Genomic DNA, 23,939 nt, shown 5'->3' with positions numbered 1-23,939 from the left:
GGTAGGGTTCTTCTGATTCAATTTCCCCACTGATACCTGGCAGACTTTAAGCCTGTCTAAATGCCAGCTGACAATCTTCTCCTGCCTGGAATGAAGTTAGGGAGATGTTGTTTCCCTGAAATGTCCCTACTCTTAGTGGCAATTTCCTATAATCAAAAGTGTTGTAAGCATAATACCAGATCTATTAAATAATAGATTGCTTTAGAGGAACATTTGAGATTGTCTAAAATTAAGCTATTAGGCTTAGGATTGCAGACCAACAACAATTAAGTTAGGGTCCTTAGTAATAACATGGGAATAGTTAGATTGAGGTCCTGTGAGGTTAGCATGGTTAGTTAATATTATTTTTGTCTTAGTTGGTTAACGTTAAAAGAAGAATGGTTTGTGGTCTATCTTGTAAATACTTTTTTAAAAAGCATCATATGACCAGAAGTTGGAATTGTTTTGTGATGTGATATGTACTATGTAAAAAAAAATTAATCCCCATTTTACTAATGAGGAAACTGAAGCCCAGAATGCCAGTCATATTGCTGTTAGGTGTTGGAGCAGGGCATATAAACTAAATTATATTACATATTATATACATATATTACATAAAATTATTTAGATCTGGTAAAAGAATATGTTAGATTACCTAGCTGAATCATTTCATTCAAAGATCACACAGAATCTGAAATTGCAGAGGGACTGAGGGGTGTTCTACTTCGACCAAGTGATTCTACTATTGATAGAGGAGAGGTTGAAGATAAGGGGAAAGGACCAATATGTACCAAAATACTTAAAGCAGTTATAGTGAAGGATTGGAAACTAAGTGGTTACCCATCAATTGGGGAGGGGTTGAACAAATTACAGTATATTAATGTGATGGAATATTGTGGTAACATAAAAAGTAATAGATTCAGGAAAAAAAATCTGGCAAGATTTTTATGAGGAGTGTAGTGATGGGAACCAAGACAATGACTACATTCATATAAAGGAAAACCACTTTGAAGACCCCCTCCAAACTCTGATCAAAGCAGAGACTAATGATTTCAGAAGACTAATAGAGCATGTGATGGACTAGAAGTACAGAAGGAAGCACACATTTTCATACTTAGTAAATGTATTTATTTATTCTGCTTTACTACACTTAATTGTTACAAATAAAGGCTTCTGTGGAGAAGTGAGTTGGTAGGTAGTAATGAAAATGCAAAAAGAAAAAAGTAAGAAAAGGTAAAGAAATGAAAAAAAACATTTTAAAAACACAGAAAAGAGATCAAAAGGAAGTTTCAAAGGGGACAGAGACAAGCAGGGCAGTTTTATACTTACCATATTCAATTTTTAATACCTTTTTCTATTTTTATTTTTTTTTTTTGTGGATCAATCAACATTTATTAAGCACCTGCTTACATATGGACCAGGTACTAGGGACACAAATACAATCAATGAAGGGAGTAAGGAGGTTTTACTTTTGAGAGGGTAGAAATTATACCTAATTTCCCCTAAAGAAGTGGGGTGGGTGGACTTTGCTATGCAGAGGAAGAGGTAGGAGATTGGAGTTGGAGCTACTTAAAAGTAGCGAGAAGGCCCTCCCTCCCTGGCCCCCTCAGTAGTGGGGTGGGGAATATGAAATCCAAAGTGTGTGGGGCTGTAGGTTTCCAAGCACACAGCTCAGGTTTGAGGGGAAGAATTCAGATTGGGAGGCCAGGGTTTCAGGAGAGCCAGACTGTGTCAGGCAGGAGCTGGGGTCCAGGGGTCACAGACTAGGAATCAATCTTGGCTATCGTTTTGCATGTAGATTGGTTAGATTTCATGCCTGATGAGGGTTAAGCCCAGAGAAGCAATAGCAGTGTCAAAGTCAAGAAAGGGAAACTGGCTCCCCAACTGAAGATGCCTGGGGCAGAGGCAAAAGCATAAAATTTAGCCACAGCTTCATTGGGGTTTCCCTGGGCTGGGTCGAACCACATGTGGATGCATTTGCCACTGCCCTGACCATAAGAGCTTGCATTATAAGAATGACTCCAAATGTTCTCAAATAGGGAGGCTGGTGTTGGGAAGTAAAATGTGAAAGGGTGGCAGGCAGCCTGAACTGGCACTTGTTAATCCCTGAAGTCCAATTTCATCCTTTGTGCTAGTTCTCTTTGCAGGTATATGAGGTTTGGCAGTCCTCCCACCATTGATTACAGTCCTCCTTGCACAGGGGAACATTCAGGATCCATTCCCTACGCCAGCTTGAGGACACCGGCTGGATCCAGGGTCCTAGATTGGGGGAGCACTCATAGAGACAAGTGTCCTGGATAAAGTGGCGTTTGCAGGCTGGGGTCATCCTCCCACAGTGGTCATAGTTGAACCGGTACAAGTAAGAGGTGTCTTCATGGGCAGCACGGCTAGTGTTTGCTGTGCAGCAGGCATTTTTCTTCCATGGGCTACACTGCTGATGAAGGTCATCTTCTGGACCAGGCTTTGACTTGTGATGTTTAGCATCCATGCAGACATTGAGCAGATCGCTACCCTGCTGAAGCCTATGGGCCATGGCCATGAGGCCCAGGAACGGCAAACTGCATCCTGGTTGAAGCATGATCTCTGTGACCTGTCTCCTTTAGGTTCCCAGAGATTCTACAGAAGTCAGGAGCCCAAAATAATAGAAAAGAGCTTAATACCTTTTTTCAAAAAAAGAACTATAAAGGTACAGAAGTTCACAGTTTCACATACAATATGCTTTTCTGTTCTTTATATACTAAAGTATCTTTGTTGATATCTAAGTTTATAATAAAAAAGATTATCTAGAAAAAAATTTATTTATTGTATTTATGTATGTACTAGAGCCTGTTATTAATTCCTTAGTGAAATCTCATTCTCCTGATTACGGAAATGAATAGGGAATTAATGTAAAATGTAAAAAGTGGGCTCTAATATGAATTTCTTAAACATGACAATTGGCCAAAATTTCAATTTTGATTTTATAAGAGTGATAAAAGTATAAATTTTAGGAATGGTAATCTAAACTGAATCAAGGTTAGTTTTGTATAGGAGAATAGACATCTGAATTTCTACAAGAAGATAAAGGGAAGAAGATGCTGAGATGCTGTGCTGAAGATGGCTTGAACAAGCATCCAGATCAGAAAACTGCATCAAATGATGTTACTCCCCAGACTGCTGTATGAGATGGAACTTATAAAAGGACAATTCATTGATTTGCCTTTTTCTTCTGAGTCTCTGTATCTGTACTTATGAAAGGGGAGTGCCCCCTTATAATTTGTCAATGCATCCATCAACTTTGCTCCCTTGCCATATTCATATAAACAGGAGATAGATGAAGCGAAGAATTCGTAGGGGAAACAAAGTAAGGAAGTATTGGTTGGATTTAGGTATTGAAACAAAAATTTTAATAAAGACAAAAAGGGGAGAGTTTGTGGGGAAAAAAGGAAGAAGTTCTGTTTCCATAATTTTGGGTGATCAGATTTGTGAACTGGTATGGTCAGGTTAGAAGTCAGAAACTTGTGCACAGGCTGGATGAGGTATTTGAGGGGAAAATCTGTCAGAGTAGAACATGAAATCATGTGGCAATGGATGGTGTGGCAAGAGGTCCAAAATTCAGAACAGTATAAGAAGCTCCCATTAGTCTGAACAAACTGTAGTCTTCCTATAACCTCACTTGGCAAGCTACCTATTCATTCAGGGGGAATGAATGTAGATTAATAAAAGCTTTCCAAATTTCACAACAGGTATTGTTCTTTATTTAACGTGAGCATGTTTCTCATAGTTGGGGGATTGTTAGTTGGGCTCATTCCTCACATTGAGATTCTGTAATGATAACATTTGGAAAATAGATCCAGGTGCAATTGGATTTATTTTGATCTAATTTTATGTAAAATTTATTATTTATTATTATATCATAAAACTTAACTGTGTGGTTTTAAGCCTAGTTACCTCTTCTGTGATTTGAAATGTATATAAAAATAATGCCTAACCTTAATTTGATAATTTACTGTATTAGAAATATTGCTAGAAATGTGAATTCTTTAACTCTTTGGGGTTATGAATTTAAATTGTTAAAATAATTTAAAATTACATTAATTTAAATTTAAAATTTCAAATAATTTAAATTGTTATTTTTAAAATAATAAGAAATCAGAAGCAGATTAGTAACTGAGTTGGGGTGTCAGTATTTTAAGATTTCAAGCATAAGCATTTAAGTGTGGTGATTTGACTTTGTAAAGGAAAAGATTTTTAGAAATCAGTCTGTAATCTGCTTTAGTCCAGAGGTAAGGTTAGATCACCTGGTTAATCATGTCCACCCACTCTGCAGTATAAATCTGCAGAAAGGCCTTATTAAATCTAAGACAACACAAAATGTTGGATATGGTATAAAGATATTGGTTATTGTGATTTGTGATTATTATTATTAAATTAAAAATAAACATTATTAACATCTTAAATGTTTCCTTGTACTATTCAATTACTTAACTATTATTTAATTCACCTATCTTGAAGATTTCTGCCTCAGGAAATGGACCATGGCCTGCCAGCATTAATTTAAATTCCTCAGCTCTCTTTGCCTGTGTCAAAAGCAGCAGATCTACTTGATATTTGAGCCCCACACATTTTAAACTAACCTGATAATAACAGGTGTGATTTCAATCTGTTTTGGAAAATTTTATATGTATTTCTTGAAATTCTCAGGAGGATTGAAATGGGGAACTGATACGCTTAGGGCAGCTCTTTATTTGGTCTCAAAGGTAGAAGCTGGGGATTCCAGCTCTTTAAGGACAAGTTTATACTGTGGGACCTGCTTGAGCCCCTTTGAAATTCTCTCTGGGTGGACCCCAAAATTAAGCTGAGAACATTCTTCTGTTTATGGCTGATAAGGACCAGGTACCTTGAACTGTCTTGACTAATAGCATTTTTCTCCTCTCTGTTTTATGGACACTATCCTGTTGTGACAACTGTTGTCATCAGATCCCCATCAGAAGGGCACATAAAACTTTGAGTCTGCCACCATAATGGTCTTTGGATTACAAGTCAAGGCAAAATGACCATCCTTTTATTAATTTTTTTATTAATAACCTGCCAACTTTATTAATAAAATGATTAAATTACCCCAAAAAGATGTCTCTTGAACCTTTTAAACTCACACTTCTCTACAACAGGGTGGGGAGAGATGGAAAAAAGAAATAAAAAACGCACAAAAGAAAACAAAACTTAGAAGGAAGCACAGAAAAGCAGGGTAGTTTTGAAAACAATGTGCAGTATTTATTACAGGGGTTTTTTTAAACTGTGAAATGGAAATTCTTTATATATTGTGCTGTGTACAAGGAAATGTTCTCTTTTTGGGGAGGAGGGCTTTTGTATTTAAATTCAAAATGAATTTTAAAAATTTAGAAAAAGAAAATAATGGTTGGTCTAGCTCCACCAACAGCATATTAGTATTTTCCCATATCCCCTCCAGGATTTGTCATTTTTCTTTTCTGTTATCTTAATCAAGCTTATGGAGCTGTTTTAATTTGCAGTTATGTGATTGTAGATAACTTTCCTTCCTCTGAAAATTGCCTGTTCCCTTGACCATTTATCAACTGGGGAATACCTAAAAATTTGACTGAATATATTTGAGAAATAAGACCTTTGTCATATAAACTTGCTACAGACTTTCCTCTTATTTATTGCTCTTCTTACAATTAAAAAAAGATGCAAAACTTTAATCACCAATAATTTGGTACTGTGCAAGAAATAATGTAGTTGGTCAATGGAACAGATTAGGTACACAAGTATCTAAAAACAGCAAACAAGTACAGTAACTTAGTGTTTGATAAACCCAATCATCCCAGCTGTTGAGCAATAACCCACTTTTTGACAAAAACTGCTAGGAAAACCAGAACATAGTCTGGTTGAAACTGGGCATACAGCAGCATCTCACAGTATATTTCAAATGTCTTATTTGACATTTTATCCCTGGCACAATTACAAATCCCTGTAAAAGTTGGAGGAAAACTATTTCATTCCTAACCAAAAAAACGTGTTGTGCTGGTGACAAGGACTTGAATTCCCATCAACCTGAAGACAAACAATCATCCCTATTTAAGGAGAGCACTATTCTTTGGAAAGTCCAATTTGCTAACAGAAACATTGCCTTTTTGATGAAAAAGGAATGGACCTTTGGTAAGGATAGTTTGGGTGTTAGCAGTCACAGGAATCTCTCTATTTACAGACATGCAATTCACACCCCAAAAGTGAATTCTTAGAATTTAAGGGGCAGTTTTGTTCACAACTGATGATTCCCACCCATGTCCCTGCTTATGTGACAGTCCTTGTGCTAGGTTTTAAGAGGACAGCAATAAATTCAGTTCTGAGACACACAATGTAGTTCTTTTTATTACTTAATCTCTCTATTCATTATATTTGTGAGCATATACCAATATACAATATGTAAAAATCAAGGGTTTAAATTAGTTTGCATACCATTTTATTTTTTTTCAATTGCTACACCCATAATCATAAAATCATTTATCATATCATATAAATCAGCACTCTTGTCTTTTCATGGCTGGTCTGTCCAAATGATCATTTCTGCTTCAATTCTTGCCTATTCTCCTGATTCTACTTTGCAAACCATTTTCTATCTTCATCACTCATAAGGCCCTTAATCAAAATTTCTTAATTTTTCATTTAACTATATGACATGCTGTTTCTTACATAAACAATGCTCCTTAAAGAGCGCTGGTATTTCTTCCTATCTGGATTTTCTAACTGTTCTCATTGAAGCTTCTCATATTGTTAATGCAGTTTTCCTTCTTAGTATAGACTTAAAGGTATATAAAGGCAGATCTATGATTTGTAGAACAAAGTGGTGTTTCAGGGATTAGGTCTATGGCTATATGACTGGTTGCTGTCCTTCGTTTTCGAAGAGGACCAAAATGCCATCACCATGATAAAGTGAAGTTTCAGTGTGTGCAACTGATTAGACCAGTATGAGCTTGGAATGCTCTACCACAGGTTGGGCACAGATAGTCCGTATGCATAGGCTATATGACTATTAGGTCTATGACTGACCTTGTGTGTGCTCTTGCTCTTCCTGGATTTTAAAATCTTTTAGGTTTTTAAATTGTTTCAAGATTTTCGAGGTTGAACAATATCTGCAAGGCTTCTGCAACATTCAGTTTTCTTCCTTATTGGTCAACTGTTAGCCTCAGGTGTCTGATTATCTGATTCATTCTAACATAGTATTTATAAACGTTTTGTTGGACTGATTTATCTAATATTCTATGTTGGACACACTACGAAAGGAAGACTGAGACAGTAATAACCACTTGCATTAAGGCTGGGTCATACACAGAAAGGAAAGGTTCTAAATTAAGGGATATCAGAAAGTATTAATGGAAAACTAGAATCAGCAAAGGCAGAGACATCAAACTACAAGAGAACAAAACTCAAAGTTCTCACAAGCTAGATAAATGTGCGGACACAGAAGTTCTTGTTTATCTTTCACTCTTGAAGAGGATTTGCAAGTGAATTGGACTTAAGTGAGGAAGGGCTGTGCAAGATCATCAGCCTCACTTTCTCCTCAGGACAACTGGAGATGACCCCCAAACGCATATACACAGGGCACAATCCAAGGAGCTATCCTCCTTAGACAGTCCCTTCTCCTTGCCCTTACTCAAGTTGCACCACTATTTAATCCCCAAAGCTGATAGGTATCAAGGACAAGTGATCGACTAATGAAGCAAAGCAGATTATCATGCTCAGAATTTTTTTTCTTTCTGGATTCTCAAATGCTAAATTAGCTTTTAATGCACAAATACCTTATAATAAAAGGTTTCCCATTTCAGTTAATTCAGTTTTGCTTCCTTGCATTAATTTGCGGACTGAACAAAGAACCAATAAAATTTTATATGCCATTGACTGCATCAGTGGGTTTTTCTCCAGTATGGATTCGGAGATGTCGAGTAAGGTGTGAATTCCTACTAAAGCTTTTCTTACATGCATCACATTCAAAGGGTTTCTCCCCAGTGTGGATTCTCCTGTGTCTATTAAGATCAAAAGACTGTCGAAAGGCTTTACCACATTTATCACATTCATATGGTTTTTCTCCACTGTGGATTCTTTGATGTTTAAAAAGATTTGAGGGATAACTAAAACATTTATTACACTGATTGCATTCATAGGGTTTTTTTCCTGTGTGGACTCCCTGATGTTGAATAAGCCGTGAGCTCTGCCTAAAGCCTTTCCCACATTCATCACACTCATAGGGTTTTGTTCCCGTATGGATTCTTTGATGTTTAAGAAGATTTGAGCGATATCTAAAATATTTATTACATTGACTGCACCCAAAGGGTTTTTCTCCAGTATGTATTCCCTGATGCTGAATAAGCCTTGAGCGCTGAATAAAGGCTTTCCCACATTCATTACATTTATAGGGCTTTTCCCCAGTGTGGATTCTTCGATGTAGAAAAAGCTGTGCTCTATAACTGAAGGCTTTCCCACAGTCACTACATATATAGGGTTTCTCCCCAGTGTGAATTCTCTGATGTTGAATAAGGTATGCTTTCTCACTGAAGAATTTTCCACACTCTTCACATTCAAAGGGTTTCACTCCAGTGTGGATTCTTTGATGATGAATAAGCCGTGATCTCCAACTGAAAGTTTTTCCACAGACATCACATATATGAGATTTCTCCTTAGCCTGAATTTTCTCAGAATCATTACTGGAACTAAGCCTTGTTTCACACTCGTATTGATCAGACCCCTCACTTATATGAGTTCTCTGACAATTCCTTTCATGAGAGACTGAAATGCTGCGCAGTTGAGTTTTTTCTCTAGTGGGGATAAGCTGGTGCTCAACAAATGAAAGAATGAAATTTTTCTCACATTCATTCCAGTTCTGAGGATGCTCTCCTGGGTGAATTTCCTTATGTTTACTAAGATCCAAGTTCTGACTGAAGTCACTACCATATTCATCATCACCTTTGTAAGTTCTGTCTCCTTTCTGATATTCCTTATAATGCTGGCATCTTTCTTCTGTGAGACTATTTTTATCCATGACAGTTACTTCTCTGACAGTCTCCTTCTCTCCCTTCAATTTCTCCCCTGTATGTCTTCCCTGTACACTTTTTAACTTGTCTTGAAGTTCAGAGACTTCTCCAAATGTATGTAATTGGGGACCTTCCTTCTGTAATTTTCTCAATTTCTCTGAATGAAATTCTTTAGAACTTTCCTGCTTGGAGGCCGATTTATAGGTTGCCATACTGGTCTCACCACCTAACACAATAAACAGAAAAGGCAAGTGTTAGCTAATTCTGTCCTGGGAGAAAATAAATTTCTAGAAAAACTCTCCTTATTCAGGAACTAAATCAACCTAAAGTTCCAATTCATCAGTCAGAGACTAGGGTACCATCAGCCTGTTTAGGGTTGATATTGGTTAATAATGGTTGACTTTAGCTCCTCTTATGCCAGAGTAGCAAATGGAAGGGAGTGACCTCATGTGGCCTAAATAGAGCAACCCCTTGCGCTTATCACAAATTCAGCAGGACAGTCAGACAGTAACTCAGGAACAAGACTAGTAGGGGGGAAATATGATAGAAGTTTGAAATAGGAAATAAGTGTGACTGTTAGGATGAAGAGAAGTAATAAAAAACAATGGTGACAAAGAAAATAGACTGAACACAGAAGTGAAGAACAGCTAAATAAGTACATGATAAAAGAATGAACAAAGATTTGTACTTTTGTACTTAGCAATAATACTTAGCCTTGAACTGAGTGGCCAAAGGGTATACTGGTCTTGTAGTCTGAAGAGTCAGGTTCAGTTGTATGAATACATTACTTATTCTCTCTGGCCTGTTTCCTCATTTGTATAGTGGGGATAATGTAATTTAATGTAATACTTACATTATTAGGGTTGTTACAAGAAAAGTACTTTATATGCCTTAAAATGCTTTATAAAAATGGGCTATTACGTGTGAGGTTGATTACTCTTTCCCAAAGGGCTACATCAGACAGCAAGCAACATGGGATACCTCACAAGAAGCAAACCAGTTTAGTATGGAGACAATTCTCACCAATGGTGACGTCTCTTTATCTGACTAGGCAAGACACCGCTCTTAATTCCTCTGCCTGCCCAATGAGCTTCAAAGTCAGTCTCCATTTAGGAAACAAAGAGGACTTATTACACCCAGACCCAAATAGGCAGGCTCCCAGGGGAAAATACTGGCACATAAGTGGAAATATAGAAAAGGTTTAACACCATAAATATGAGGGTCCCTGTCTTACAAGGTCCTACAAAAATTGCTCCTGAGAAGATTAGCCTGCTTCTCTCTAACAACTTAGCTGGATGAAGCAAGTACAAACACCCAGGTCAGAGCATGAACCCTGAGAGGCAGTATGGTGTGGCAGAAAAGGAAGATAAGGATTTAGGTGTCACAGAACCTAGTTTTGAGTCCAGGTTCTGCTACATGATACCCATGTAACACTGGATGAGTCACTTGACACTTCTCCGTAAAGAAAGAAGTTGAACTAATTGGTCACTGAGGTAGCTTCCAGCTCTAAATTTATGATATTATGGTCTTTAGTAGACACTTAAATTTATCGGTTTACAGACAAGAAGACCTTAGTCTTTTCATTTAGTCTTTTCACTGTTTTATTATTCATTTCATTTATTCATTAATTTTTAGTTTTCTAGTGCTTATCCTTTCTCCAGTGATAGACGCATGTTTGCACTTTCCACCTACTTCTGCATCTGATAGGTTGCATCCTAAGCGAGAGACAGAGATTAACAAATGAATGTAGTTTTATTTTGCCAGCCAGGCCTCTGGTTTGTCACTTTTTTTCCCCTATTTTCTTTTTTATTAGAGATTTAACCATCAACAAACATGAATATTTCAATACACAAACCTAACAAAAAAGTTAATAAAGAGAAATAAAAAAATTTGTTGTAGCATTCATTTCACCAGATTTCCTGGGGACCCCTTTTCTTACACTATTTCAGGGTGACCTAGTACATCAAAAACTACATTTACAAAAAATCTTCCTGCGGACATGCCACAGATACTGTATGCTGGGTTTTTTTCCCCAACAGAATAAATTCTCTATTCAGGCGATTTTGCCATTTTACATCCTGGAAAAAAAACCAATACCTTCCTGGAAACTAGGCTAAGCTAAAGAAAGCCTTCTGCAGCTAGGTTAAACTCCAAGAATACTTTATGAAGAACACTTATTTGCTAACACTTTATAACAACATTAACCTTTATTACTTCAACACTTATTTGCTTATTTTGTTAAACAGAAAGTTTTTTCCAAGATGTAAGCAATTTTTGTTAATACAACAGGAGTAAAAACAAACCAAGAAGTTTCTGCTGCACAACAGCAACGGAAGCTCCCACAAAAATGTTCCTTCTTTTTTTCCACTGCATCCCAGGTTCCATTCTTACTCTTCATAAAATTGATTTTTTTTTTTGCCAGACTTGATATTTCAAGCTTTTTCTGCCTTTCATTCAAAACTCCTATAATTTGGTTCATTAGGTAGAGAACTTAATGTATGTATATGTATGTATGTGTGTGTGTGTGTGTGTGCATATATGTATATATGGAAAACTGCGAACTTCCATCATGCTCAGTTTTTTTTAAGTGTATATTAAATTTAATCTGAACGTAACAAAACTGCCCTATTTGTTTGTGTCCCCTTCTGAACTTATCTCTCATCTCTTCGAAATTTTTTTAAGATTTCATTGAAACTGTTTTATTTCCTACATCATGATCATTTTCCCTTTCTTCCATGCCCTTCTTTATAAAAGTATAGTTAACCAATTGGCTACTCATTGGCCACATCTGAAAATATGTCTCATTCTGTTCCTAAGTATCACAGTTTATCATAATGTGTGGAGCACTTCCTGACTTTGTCCTACCTGAAGAGACTATGTAGCTATAATAAACTTTGCTAACATCCTATGTTAAGATTGAATACTTCCATGTATGTATATCTTTTTCCCCCAAGGGGCTCCAAGTTACCCAAGGGCAAGAATTTTGTCTTACTATTTTGTATGTCCCACAACATCTAATACATAGTACTTTAAAACAGTAATGATTTCATTATTATGGGGAGTCTCTCCACCAATACACAGCTCAACTTTTTTACATCTTGGTGGTATCTTGAGTGCTGTGGCCAAAGAAAATTCATCATGTGATGGCCAATTTTCTGGTGATGAGTCATTCTGAAATTGACAGAAGAAAAGACACATGTACTGTCACCTGGTCTGTTCAGTTTGACAGGGCAAGTCAGATTAAGTCTTGGAGAATCACGGAGTACCTAAGGTCACCTCTATGCCATAATGAGAACTCAAAATGATTAAACTAGAAACTAATACAAAGTATGACCTCAATAAATATTCATTCAATCAAATATGGGACAAATGGGCTATTAGTTTGGGGATTTTTTTTTAAGGGTATTAGGTATGATTTAAAAAAAGACCTCATTGGTAATTAAAAGAAAAGTAATGCCATTTGGGGTGGGGGTGGGCACTGTAGAAATGGAAAGCAAGGATGAAGAGAGATCTCCTACAACTGTTCTCTATCACTGGCCTGGCATAAAAGGTACTTGGTGAACTAATTATTTAGCCAATATCTCACTCATGTTACTAGGCAGCTACTACTTTTTTCACTCCTGATTGGGTCTCCCCTCAATCACTCACCTGGGTTTCTGCTTCTCCAGAGCTCTCTATTCTCAGCTCCCTGAGTATCCAAAAGCCATAGCTCTTTCCCTTGTTCCAACTGAGAAATCATGGCAGGTTTGGAAAATGATAATCCTGTTAATAAGAGGAAATGAGTTAGAGGATAACTAGTGGAATTACCTGATGCTCCACACCCAGACGGAAAGAGAAGGAAGCATCCAAAAAGGCCATTTTAGGAAGTCTTAGCAGTAATGGGGATGGATCCATATGGAACCCAGGAATAAATGTCTATGAAAGTTAGGGCAGGAAAGCATGGCCTAAGTATTTAGCATTTACATATGGCTTTAAAGTTTACAAAGTGCTTTACATAAATAAACTCACTGAGGTAAGTGCTACTGTTATAATTTATTATCCCTATTATACAAATGAAGAAACTAAACCAGAGAGATTACCGAGGTCACACAGTAAAGGAGTGTCTGGGGTAATGTTCAAATTTAGGTCTTCCTAGACTTCAAATCTAATCACAAATCTAACCACATCTTTCTTTTTTCCCTTCAGAAGAAATACTTTCATGTGGCAGGGGACTAAACAACTTTCTCCCTTGACAAATGTCAATCTTCTAAGACCAGAATAACACTGAAGATGAGAAATGGGGCAGAGTACAAGAAATCTGGGCAACTCAGTTGTGCAGAGTGCTAGGCCATGAGTTCAAATCTGGCCTGAGATATTTCCTAGCTATATGACACCAGGCAAGTCACTTAATCCTGTCTGCCTCAGTTTCCTCATTTAAAAGATGGGTTAGAGAAGGAAAAGGCAAACCATTCCAATACCTCTACCAACAGACCCCAAATGGGGTCATGAAGAGTCAGGCACAACCTGAAACGACCAAACAACAATACAAAGAAGTTGCCTATTTCAACTCTCTGAGACTCTGGAAGATAGTAGGTGCTTAACATATTACTGTTTAAATCAGCACTTCTTAAACTGTGGGTCGCAACTCCATATGGGATTGCATAACTGAATAGGGGGGTTGTGAAAAATGTGGCAACAGTAAAAGGTTTCTGAACATGTGATCAAGAATTAATTCAAAATCAAATCTCTATGAATCCAAGGTTTCCTGGAAGCGCTTGCCCATGCTGCACTGCACAACGTCACTATAGCCTTGGTTCTGAACATACAACACGTGCACATTGCACTGTGTATGCCGTCACGCCAGCAATGCCAACAACTGCTGCCAGAAACAGCTCAGCTCAGTTTCAAGACTACACTATGTTATGAATTGCAGCATTTTTACTGTACATACAAAATTGTTCAATGAATTTTGGCTTGGGATTAGGGTAGAATTTCCAACAATCTCTGAAATGACCCTAAACATACTACTGCCATTTTGTACTATACATTAATGCAAAGCAGTGCTCTCAGCACTGATTAAAAAATCAAAATATTGATTAACTTTGAAAAATGTTAAAGATGCTCTACGTCCTGCAGTATCAAATATTCTGCCAAGATTTAATTCATGTAAAAATAAACAAGCACATCCATCTCATGAGTATGCAAATTTGCCTTCATCTTTAATAAATGGTAATATTATAAATGTACCAAAGAACTGTTTCAAAATAAATATCTTTATAATTTACCATCAGTAAGTGTTTGATTTGTATACCTATTTTATATACCTATATGCTCAGGGTCATGTAAAAATTTCTCAAGTGAAAAGGGGTCATGAGTAGAAAAAAATGTAAGAAGCCCTGGTTTAAAATGATAAGGGAACTATCACATATGTAGAGAGAATAGAAACCTTCTTGCTAAGACCTTACAAACATCTCAATGCTCCCTACCTCGGGTAACTCAGAGGCTACAGAAATTAGTGAACTAATTCTTGAGCCTCAGCTCATAATTCTAAAGAGTCACTGTAGTTATGAATAAAGAGAATAGCAAGGGACAGACTTTAATAAGACAATGGGCAGGGAGGGAAGTTCTTACCCAATGAGACAATATTCTCATAATTCTCCAGCATTACATTCCTGTAGAGGTCTTTCTGATGCAGGTCCAACTGTACCCACTCCTCCAGGGTCAAAGACAGGGCCACATCTTCAAATGTCAACAACTCCTGAAACAATATGTTCCTGCTGCCCCAAGGACAATTCCACAGAAACATTGAGGACAAGAGAAGGGAAGGACGCAAGGTAAGGGTATCTGCTGGTGTAAATAGTTTTTAAAGTGTTTTTGTTTATAGGGGCAAAAAGAAACACAGAGGGAATGTCAGGACACCAAAACTCTTAAGTCCTATATAAATGTAACTTGGCTTTTACCAAGAAACTTGAGAGTTTCTATCTGAGGATATTAACAACAACAAAAAGGAAATCACAGCTCACCTGGGGCTCGGTTGTCAAGAGTGTTACTGCCAGGACTACAGGGTGCTGCTTCTCTTCAGGAAGGGCGGAAATACAAATGGCTGAGGGAAAAGAAGTTGCATATGAGTCCAGCTTCTGGACAGGCCCCCTACTGAAAAATAACTCATTTTCAAAAATAGTCTCATTCCAACCCTTTTATTATGTTAAATCATTATTAATGTATATTTACTGGCGTCCTAAATTCATGGAACCTGAAGTAAGGAAATTCCAGGCATTACACACACCTATAAAAATCTACTTTTAACACACACACGTTCACTATGTATACTTTTGTAATAAAGACTAAGATACTTACATTCAATAGTATAAAAAGGAAACTGTAGAAAAAGCGTATGTGACCAACGACTGAGGATTAGACATTTTCTCTGATGCTCATAACCTCACAAACCTCTCCAAACTAGGAAGTATGCACAAGGGATTTTAGTTGTCTCCACAATCTAGTACACCAAGAACCCAAAGGAGGAAACAATTCAATGAACTAACATCAGAAAAGACTACTCGCTAGGCACTAATGCATTCATTCAACACAGCTAAATTTACCACCCAACACACTCAAATAATGCAAAAGAATTCAGCACTATACCCCATCACACACACCCATCCCAGTGCCACAGAAATTTAAAAAGACGCGAGGAGCCAAGATGGCTGAGTAGAAAGACACACATATGCTAGCCCCGAAACCCACAGCCCATAAAATACCTGTAAAGAAGAACTCCCAACAAATTTGGGAGCAGCAGAAGCCACAGAACAACAGAGTAGACGAGATTTCTGTTCCAGAGAGCCCTGAAAAAACTGACACGAAAGGTCCACCACGCACAGGACCCAGAGCAGAGCCCAGCCCTGCCTTGGCCGCGGCACCGAGAGGAGAAGATCCCAGCAGGCTTCAGGGCCAGAATCTCCAGCAGCTGTGCAGGTGCCTCCACCCACAGGTGCTGAAGGTCAGGGAGAGGGTCTCTTTGGCTGGTCAAGAGGGGAGTGGGGTGTCCCCACAATTCAGGCCTCCTCGGGAGGCAGCAGCGGAGGCAGCAGGGGACAAGGGCTCCCAAAGCAGGCAGGAGCTCAGAGCCATTGTTGAAGGTCTCTGCATAAACCCCCTGAGGGAACTGAGCCCCATGTGGCTGCCCTGCCCCTACCTGAGCACCTGAACTTAATCTCACACTGAACAGCAGCCCTGCCCCCACTCCAAGCCCTGAGGCTGGGAAGCAGCATTTGAATCTCAGACCCCAAGCGCTGGCTAGGTGGATCTGGAGGGGAGGTGGGGGTGGAGAGGACACTCAGAAGTCAAGTCACTGGCTGGAAAAATGCCCAGAAAAGGGAAAAAAAATAAGACCATAGAAGGCTACTTTCTTGGTGAACAGGTATCTCCTCCGTTCCTTTCGGGAGAGGAAGAACAATGCTTACCATCAGGGAAAGACACAGAAGTCAAGGCTTCTGTATCCCAAACATCCAGAATAAATATTCCATGGGCTCAGGCCATGGAAGAGCTCAAAAAGGATTTTGAAAATCAAGTTAGAGAGGTGGAGGAAAAACTGGGAAGAGAAATGAGAGAGATGCAAGAAAAGCATAAAAAGCAGGTCAACACCTTGCTAAAGGAGACCCAAAAAAATACTGAAGAAAATAACACCTTGAAAAATAGACTAACTCAACTGGCAAAAGAGGTTCAAAAAGCCAATGAGAAGAATGCTTTCAAAAGCAGAATTAGCCAAATGGAAAAGGAGATTCAAAAGCTCACTGAAGAAAATAGTTCTTTCAAAATTAGAATGGAACAGATGGAGGCTAATGACTTTATGAGAAACCAAGAAATCACAAAACAAAACAAAAGAATGAAAAAATGGAAGAGAATGTGAAATATCTCATTGGAAAAACAACTGACCTGGAAAATAAATCCAGGAGAGACAATTTAAAAATTATGGGCCTACCTGAAAGCCATGATCCAAAAAAGAGCCTAGACATCATCTTTCATGAAATTATCAAGGAAAACTGCCCTGAGATTCTAGAACCAGAGGGCAAAATAAATATTCAAGGAATCCACAGAATACCGCCTGAAAGAGATCCAAAAAGAGAAACTCCTGGGAACATTGTGGCCAAATTCCAGAGTTCCCAGGTCAAGGAGAAAATATCTCAAGCAGCTAGAAAGAAAAAGTGCAAGAAATGACACTTTAAAACCCAATAACAAGGTGAAGGAGAGCAGAGAAAGGGGAATTTTACCTGACTATTTAACAAGAAAAAAAGGTGAAAGAATCAAATAACTAGATTAAAAAGAAGAAAGTAAAAGGAACTAATAGGTTAAGCAAAACTTCACACTACAGAAAGGGATAACAAATTCAAGGAAGTAGGAAGCCAGAGAGATAGGAAGCCAGAGGGGTAAGAGGAGGAGATTAAGCCTGAGATATAATAACCAGAGATATATTGCTGTTTACAGAGGAAGAAACCTTGTTTGTTGTTTAGTCATTTTTTAGTCACATCCAACTCTTAGTTTTATAAAGAAGCAATGCTTAAAACCATCTGGTAATGATTAAAAAAGTAAAGAAGTAGATCAGTGGAACAGACTAGAATCAGAAACGATGGAACTCAATAAATCACTGACAAAATGGAAGACATCAATTACTTACAAAAGTATTCCCTATGTGATAAAAACTGCTAGGAACACTGGAAAGCAATCTGGCAGAAATCAGGCTTAGAATACCTTATATCATATTCTATTAAATATTCTAAATAGATATATGACCTTAATGATCATACTATTTAAAAATTAAAATAAAAGTAGATCATATACGACTCTAGAGAAAGAGGCAATTACAAAAGATAAAACAGATCATTTTGATTACATAAAACAGAAAAGTTCTGCATGAACAAAATTAATGTACCTAGGTGGAGAAAGTTCAAACGGGAAAAAAAAACCTTTGCGTTAAATTTCTCTAATGGTTTTTGTATCACATTTAACACATGTAATAAGATCAAAAGCTATTCTTCAAAAGATAAGAGGTCAAAGGATATGCACAAATAGTTTTCAAAAGGAGAATTGCAAATTATTAAGAACCACATTAAAGAAGAGAAAAGTAAATCAAAGCAACACTTTGGTTTCACCATGCTCCTTGCAAATTGGAAAGATGACAAATGATGAAAACAGCTGATATTAGAGGAGCTGTGAAAAGGCAGCTGTTTTTTATTAATGTGAAACAGTACACTGTACTACTTGAAAAGCAATTTGGAATTATTCAAATGAAGTGACTAACAAGTCCATACGCTTTAAATAGAGCTTCCACTCAAGGATGACACTGATAAGGAGAAAGTACCCGAATACACTCATATATTTATAGTAGCATTTTCTGACATCAAAAAATAAAAGGAAGCAAAGTCAATACCCACCAATTAGAAAATGGCTCATTATGGAACATGAATGAAACAGAACACCACTGTGCTGTAAGAAATGGCAACATCAATACAAAAAACACAGAAAGATCTACATGAACTGATGAAGAGTGTAGCAAGCAGAGTTAAGGAAACAACACATACAATGACAGCAACAATGTAGTACTGCAGAAAGAAACACACACAACACACAAAACACACACACACACATACACACAGAAATGAAAAATGAAAACTGTAAAGCACAAGCATGGCTAAAAGAAGATACAAGAAGATACTCCCACTCTAGCCTATTGGAGAAGTTGGAGGTCTACAAGTATTGCACATGGCACATATTTATAGACTTTTTTGATGCATTAATTGATTATGCTGATTTTTCTTTTTTCTGTCTTTAAAAAAATAGAATGATTCTCATAGGTGGGAGTAAGGGATATAAGAGGAAAACTATGATGATACATAAAAATACATAAAATTAGAGAGTGAAGTGAAAACAAAGAGAATCCAGAATCCACCAATTACTTCCTAAAAGAAACCCTTAAATGAAAAAACCTAACAATGTCACCGCCAAAATTCTAAGTTCCCATATCAAAGAAAAAATACTGCAAGCATCCAAGAAGAAGTTCAAGTACCAAGGAAACACCACCAAGTTCATACAAGATCTGGCAACTCCTACTATAAATGAGAGATCTTGGAATATGATAATCCAAACATTACAACATATAACATTACAACAAAGAATAACTTACACTGCAAAGTGAGTATAATTCTACAGGAGAAAAAACAGAATTTTGATGGAATAAAGGACTTTTAAATATGCCAGCTTAAAAGACCAGAGCTGAAAAGGAACTTCAAAATTCAACCACAAGCCTCAAAGGAACTTTTTAGAAGGGTATATTTATTTAAGCAATAAGAGGCTATATGATGAAGAAGGGCTAGCATTCTAATGGGGGAGAAAAAACAAGTATCCCACCAGAAACTTTATGTCTTCAAAGTATAGTAAAGACTCTGAAGTACCAACTCATACTCATCAAAAGAGCAAAAGTGACAAAAAGGGAAAATGACAAATACTGAAAGGGTAGAATTGTGAACTGGTCCAGTCAATCCGGAAAGCAATTTGGAACTATGTCCAGAAAGTTATTAGATTGTGTATTCCCTTTGATCCTGTGACACTACTAGATCTATACCCCAAATAGAGTAAAGAAAGAGGAAAGGGACTCATGTACAAATATATTTATAATAGATTTTTCATGGTGGCAAAGAATTGGAAAATGAAGGAATGCCTATCAATTGGGGAATGGCTGAAATGACATACGTATGTGATAGAATGCTATTGCACTGTAAGAAATGATTAAGAGGATGGTTTTAGAAATACCTAAGAAAATCTGTATGAATTATCGCAAAATGAAGTGACCAGAACCAGGGGAATAATTTATACAGTAACAATACTGTAAAGGCAAACAATTTTGAAAGATTTAGAAACTGTAATCAGTAGAAAAGAACCAAGCACACAATGGTTCCACATGCTATCCACCTCCAAACAGAAAAGAGATGGACTCAAAAGTGCAGACTGAAGCTTTTTTTCTTTCTGAACATGGCTAATGCAGGAAGTTGCTTTACACCTTACACACACACACACACACACACACACACACACACACACACACACACACACACACGAGTATATTAAGAGATCTGAATAAGAAAAATAGATAATGTGGGTAGGGGTTGGTTCTGTACTACCAAGTCCTGTTGATTCTTCTTCTGCAATAAATCTAAATTCCTAGACATAACATTCAATGTAAGGAGACATATCCCTTCCTAAAAATCACCGTTATGCAAATTCCGACAATAAAAACCACAAGATTTATGGAGAAAATAAGTTTAGGGGCACAACACTCAAACTCAGTCCCAGTGTCAATTATAAAAGTCACAACAGGAGGAATTCCCATAGAGAGATTCAGTCATCAATAACATCTGGCACTACCTCATGTGGGGCATAAATGGGATCACCCTGTGACCGGGAACTGGAGATCTCTGGCCTTGCCTCTCCCAGGAGGCAACCTAAGGGGACAGTCTCCTTCTCTTCACTCTGCCAATACCCACTGCAATCCCAAGAGCTGGGCCCATTTCCAATAAGACAGTGCTTCACAACTACCTCTGACAAGGCTTTTCCCTGTGCAGGTGGCTTGGGGGTTGCAGGGTCAAAGGGGTTAGGTCATCAAAGTCTGTTCTGGTGTTGGGTGGGAAATACCATTGGTGGTGTCCTGTCTTCCTTTCCCTTCAGCGCCAACCTCCCTCTCCAGGCCCCTACCTCTCACTCCTGAAAAGTACTACACACTTCTGACCACTATTAATTCTCACCACCTTCTGGATCAGAAAACACAACAACTATAGCACTTATTCCTGTTGGAGCCAGACATCTCTTCCTACAGGCCCCACTGAACTTCCTACAGGTCTCACTGAATGCTGGCTGTACCCAGCCCATTCCACCCCACCCCACACACCCTTTTGCTCACTAACTGATGTACACCATCATGATGTCGGTTTTACGTGGGGTTGGGGGATGCTTGGTGGGAGCTGTTTTCCCTTCCCTTCTACGTCAGCCACTCCAGGCTCTCTCTTACCTTTCTGGAGTATTACATCCCCTCCCATTAGCTCTCACTTTTATTAGCAACACTCTTCCTCAGTTAGAATCAGACAATTCTTCCCACAGGCCCTCACATGCTAGCAGATACCTCTCTCAACCTTTCTGTAGAGATCTCTCCCTCCCACCCATTCATTCTTGCTGTAGTGGTCCAAGATGGCAAAATTATGCATAAGCAAACACAAAATTTGTATAACCATAGTGAAAAAAATTCTTATTTTCAAAATAAGCATTATAGCAGAACTGTCTACATTCAAGATTATTTAATAATAGGAAGAGATCCCTTCCTGTTTCACTACTAACAAAATTCACTTCTCATTATTCCACTCATATACAAAATTAATCTGCTTTCTATCTTCAGGATAGGATGGATAGTGGCCCCCAAGGGCACTCCCTGGTTTGCTCCCACCTCTTAACTTTCATAGTTGCTCCCCCATCACGTGAAATATCTTTAAATCTCCTCATGCCCTTCACAATCCATCTTTAAACTCATCTTCTTTTGGAAACTTTCAATGACTGAGCTCCACTTCACACTTCTCCAGATCCTCAGTCTTTTTATACCATTTAAAATACATTCTTGATATGTTTCTCTGTAAACACTTTACACACTTTAGTTGATTTGTGTCTTCACACATTCAGTCTTCCTACCACCCCATTTCCCTATTCCTCACCATTTTCCTGTATGGGGCAAGGTATAGTCTTAAACTGGGTTTCCATTGCTCCCTGGGCTGCTGTCTCTTTTGAAGACACTGGTGCATTAGTGGGGACCTGAAGAAAAATAATATTATTTAACCAAAACCTGCGAGAAAAAGAACACAGGAAAAGAAAAGAAGAACAAGAATTGCATTTAATCATTCAACATACAAGGGCCCAGTGAGGCACCATCCAATTTCCTCAACATAATAATCTTGTCCCTCTACACATCTCTAATTAATTAACTGCTTTTTTAACAATATCTTAGAATTCCTTTCAACTCTATCCAAGTCAATCTACTTTCTATGCCCAGCATATAGCTTATTGAGTTCTGTACCTCTATGCCTTTCTGCTCATACAATGCTTATCAACTTGTAATACCTACCTCCCTAAGCATCTTTCCAGATTCAGCTCAGCACTCACCCCACATTTAAAGGTCTGAACCCAGTCTTTCATATCATCCAATTTTTCTTCTATGGAGTACATAGCTCACAAATTAACTTTCCTTTAGCTCACCTGATCTGATTCACCTGGCTCTCTTTCCAAATCCTCCAACAGGGTCACCACCTCCTGGGGGCTTTCTGGACAATGCTTCTGAACCCAGGTTTGAAGTGTGTCTGGGAGGATGGTCAGGAATTGCTCCAACACCACCAGTTCCAGGATCTGTGCCTTTGTGTGGATCTCTGGTCTCAGCCATTCCCAACAGAGATCTTGTAAGCGAGTCAGAGCCTCTCGTGGACCAGAAACTTCACAGTAACGAAACTGCCTAAAGTTCTGGAAGATGTTCTGCTTTGGAGAGCTGCTCCCTTGAATGCTTGTGTTCTGTTCCCTTCTATAACCCTTTTTCTCCAGGTTCACTACGACTAGCTCATCCTCCTTATGGGGAATCTGGGGGCCAAAGGATGTAGCTTCTCCTGACTGTACAGTTGTATTTTTTCCTCCAAATCTACTCATCTTCCAACTGAGACCAAGTTTGGAGAAATTTATCCTTGGTCTCCTCTTTTTCTAGATACTGCTGAGCCAAAAGAAATCACTTTCAAAAATAAGAAAGGGCAAAGGCTTTAGCAGCACCAAACATACTTAAAACTTTCCTGTTACCCAATTCATTTAATTCTACAAGAAGATGAGAATACTTATTTTGAAAATTTAGGGTCAGGCAAGATACTTTTCAGACCCCTTGGGTTTTATACACAATCCAATGAAAGGATCTGATTCATTCACCAATGAGAATGAGTGAAAATACCCAGGATGGCCAGAGGCTTAAGAAAACCACATATAACGAAAATAATTTATATTTACAAATTATTTTATGAGTGCTACCCTCTTTCTACACATAACTTCGCTTGATCCTCACAACGATGCTAAGAATCAATCAATGGTGAGAACGATATTACCCCGCTAACGATAAAGGTGCGTCCATGAGTCAACATGGCTAAGCCATAGCAAAGCCAAGATTAAAACCCAAGTGTTTCTACAACACGGAAGAACCTAAGACAAGGCTGCTTCGGTACTTTCGGGCCAAAATGACGCAGGAGCAAACATCAGTCGTAGGTTCCTGGTACTCGCCGGGGGTCCGTTCCGATCCCAGAAGTCAGGATTCCTCTCAAGACAGGAAAGCTCTGCAAGCGCCAAGCCGGAAATGAGGCTCTGAACGCAGAGGCCCGGACAGGGACACCCTCGTGCGCTCCGCTTCCCTGATGCAAGCTCCTTCCTACCCCCACCTCAAGGTCCTCTCGCCTTGGGACAGTCGAACGCACCAGCCTCACTACTCCATCCTCGGCGGGAGCGAACGAGCCGTGCTCCCGTTGGGTCCCGTTGGACTTACGACACCCAGCCGCATGCGCAAAAGAAAACCACCCCCGCAGGAACCGGAAGTGCTTCGGCTCCTGCGCTCACGCATGCGCAGGCAGGATGGACTTCCGGTGGTCCTTTTCAATGGTACAGGAAGGCGGAAGTTAACGCTACGGACGTAGTAGAAAGATGGGGGCGCTTCCGAGGGAGCGGAAGTAATAGACTATTTATCCTTCGAAGTCTGAGAAATCTTACGTGGAAAAGGATTCTCTGCCTTTTGCTGCAGAAACGGAATAGTAAACAGAAGGCCAGCTCTGCTCAAATAGCTTCTTAAAATGTTCCAACAATTACAGATACATCTTCCAGTTCTTTTTCTAAAGCAAAAAATACTCG

General features: G+C 38.5%; 1 protein-coding gene and 1 pseudogene across 1 annotated transcript; both read right to left on the bottom strand.

Moving 5' to 3' along the window:
• Positions 1–1,122: 1,122 nt before the first annotated feature.
• On the bottom strand, positions 1,123–2,653 carry LOC140525485 (folate receptor alpha pseudogene; annotated as a pseudogene).
• Positions 2,654–6,320: 3,667 nt separating this feature from the next.
• On the bottom strand, positions 6,321–23,631 carry LOC140525479 (zinc finger protein 445-like). Its single transcript, XM_072640915.1, has 6 exons — positions 22,272–23,631; positions 21,734–21,830; positions 15,008–15,087; positions 14,616–14,742; positions 12,654–12,767; positions 6,321–9,231 (listed from the first exon to the last, which is right to left on the bottom strand). Exons 1-6 carry the CDS (start codon positions 22,707–22,709, stop codon positions 7,862–7,864), a joined length of 2,226 nt encoding a protein of 741 aa, XP_072497016.1. The 5' UTR covers positions 22,710–23,631; the 3' UTR covers positions 6,321–7,861.
• Between the last annotated feature and the right edge of the window lie 308 nt (positions 23,632–23,939).

Source organism: Notamacropus eugenii, chromosome 2, assembly GCF_028372415.1.
Source record: "Notamacropus eugenii isolate mMacEug1 chromosome 2, mMacEug1.pri_v2, whole genome shotgun sequence".
Lineage (NCBI taxonomy): Eukaryota > Metazoa > Chordata > Mammalia > Diprotodontia > Macropodidae > Notamacropus > Notamacropus eugenii.
Note: the sequence above shows the minus strand (reverse complement) of the source record. Positions and strands in the feature narration are given on the sequence as shown.

Coding starts and splice junctions, on each gene's coding strand:
- LOC140525479 (XM_072640915.1), bottom strand. CDS start 22,709: ATGAGTAGATTTGGAGGAAAAAATACAACTGTACAGTCAGGAGAAGCT. Junction 15,088..21,733: donor TTGCCCCATACAGGAAAATG/GTGAGGAATAGG, acceptor CTTTTCCCTCAG/CCATTTGTATTTCCGCCCTT. Junction 9,232..12,653: donor CTGGAGAAGCAGAAACCCAG/GTGAGTGATTGA, acceptor TTATTGTGTTAG/GTGGTGAGACCAGTATGGCA.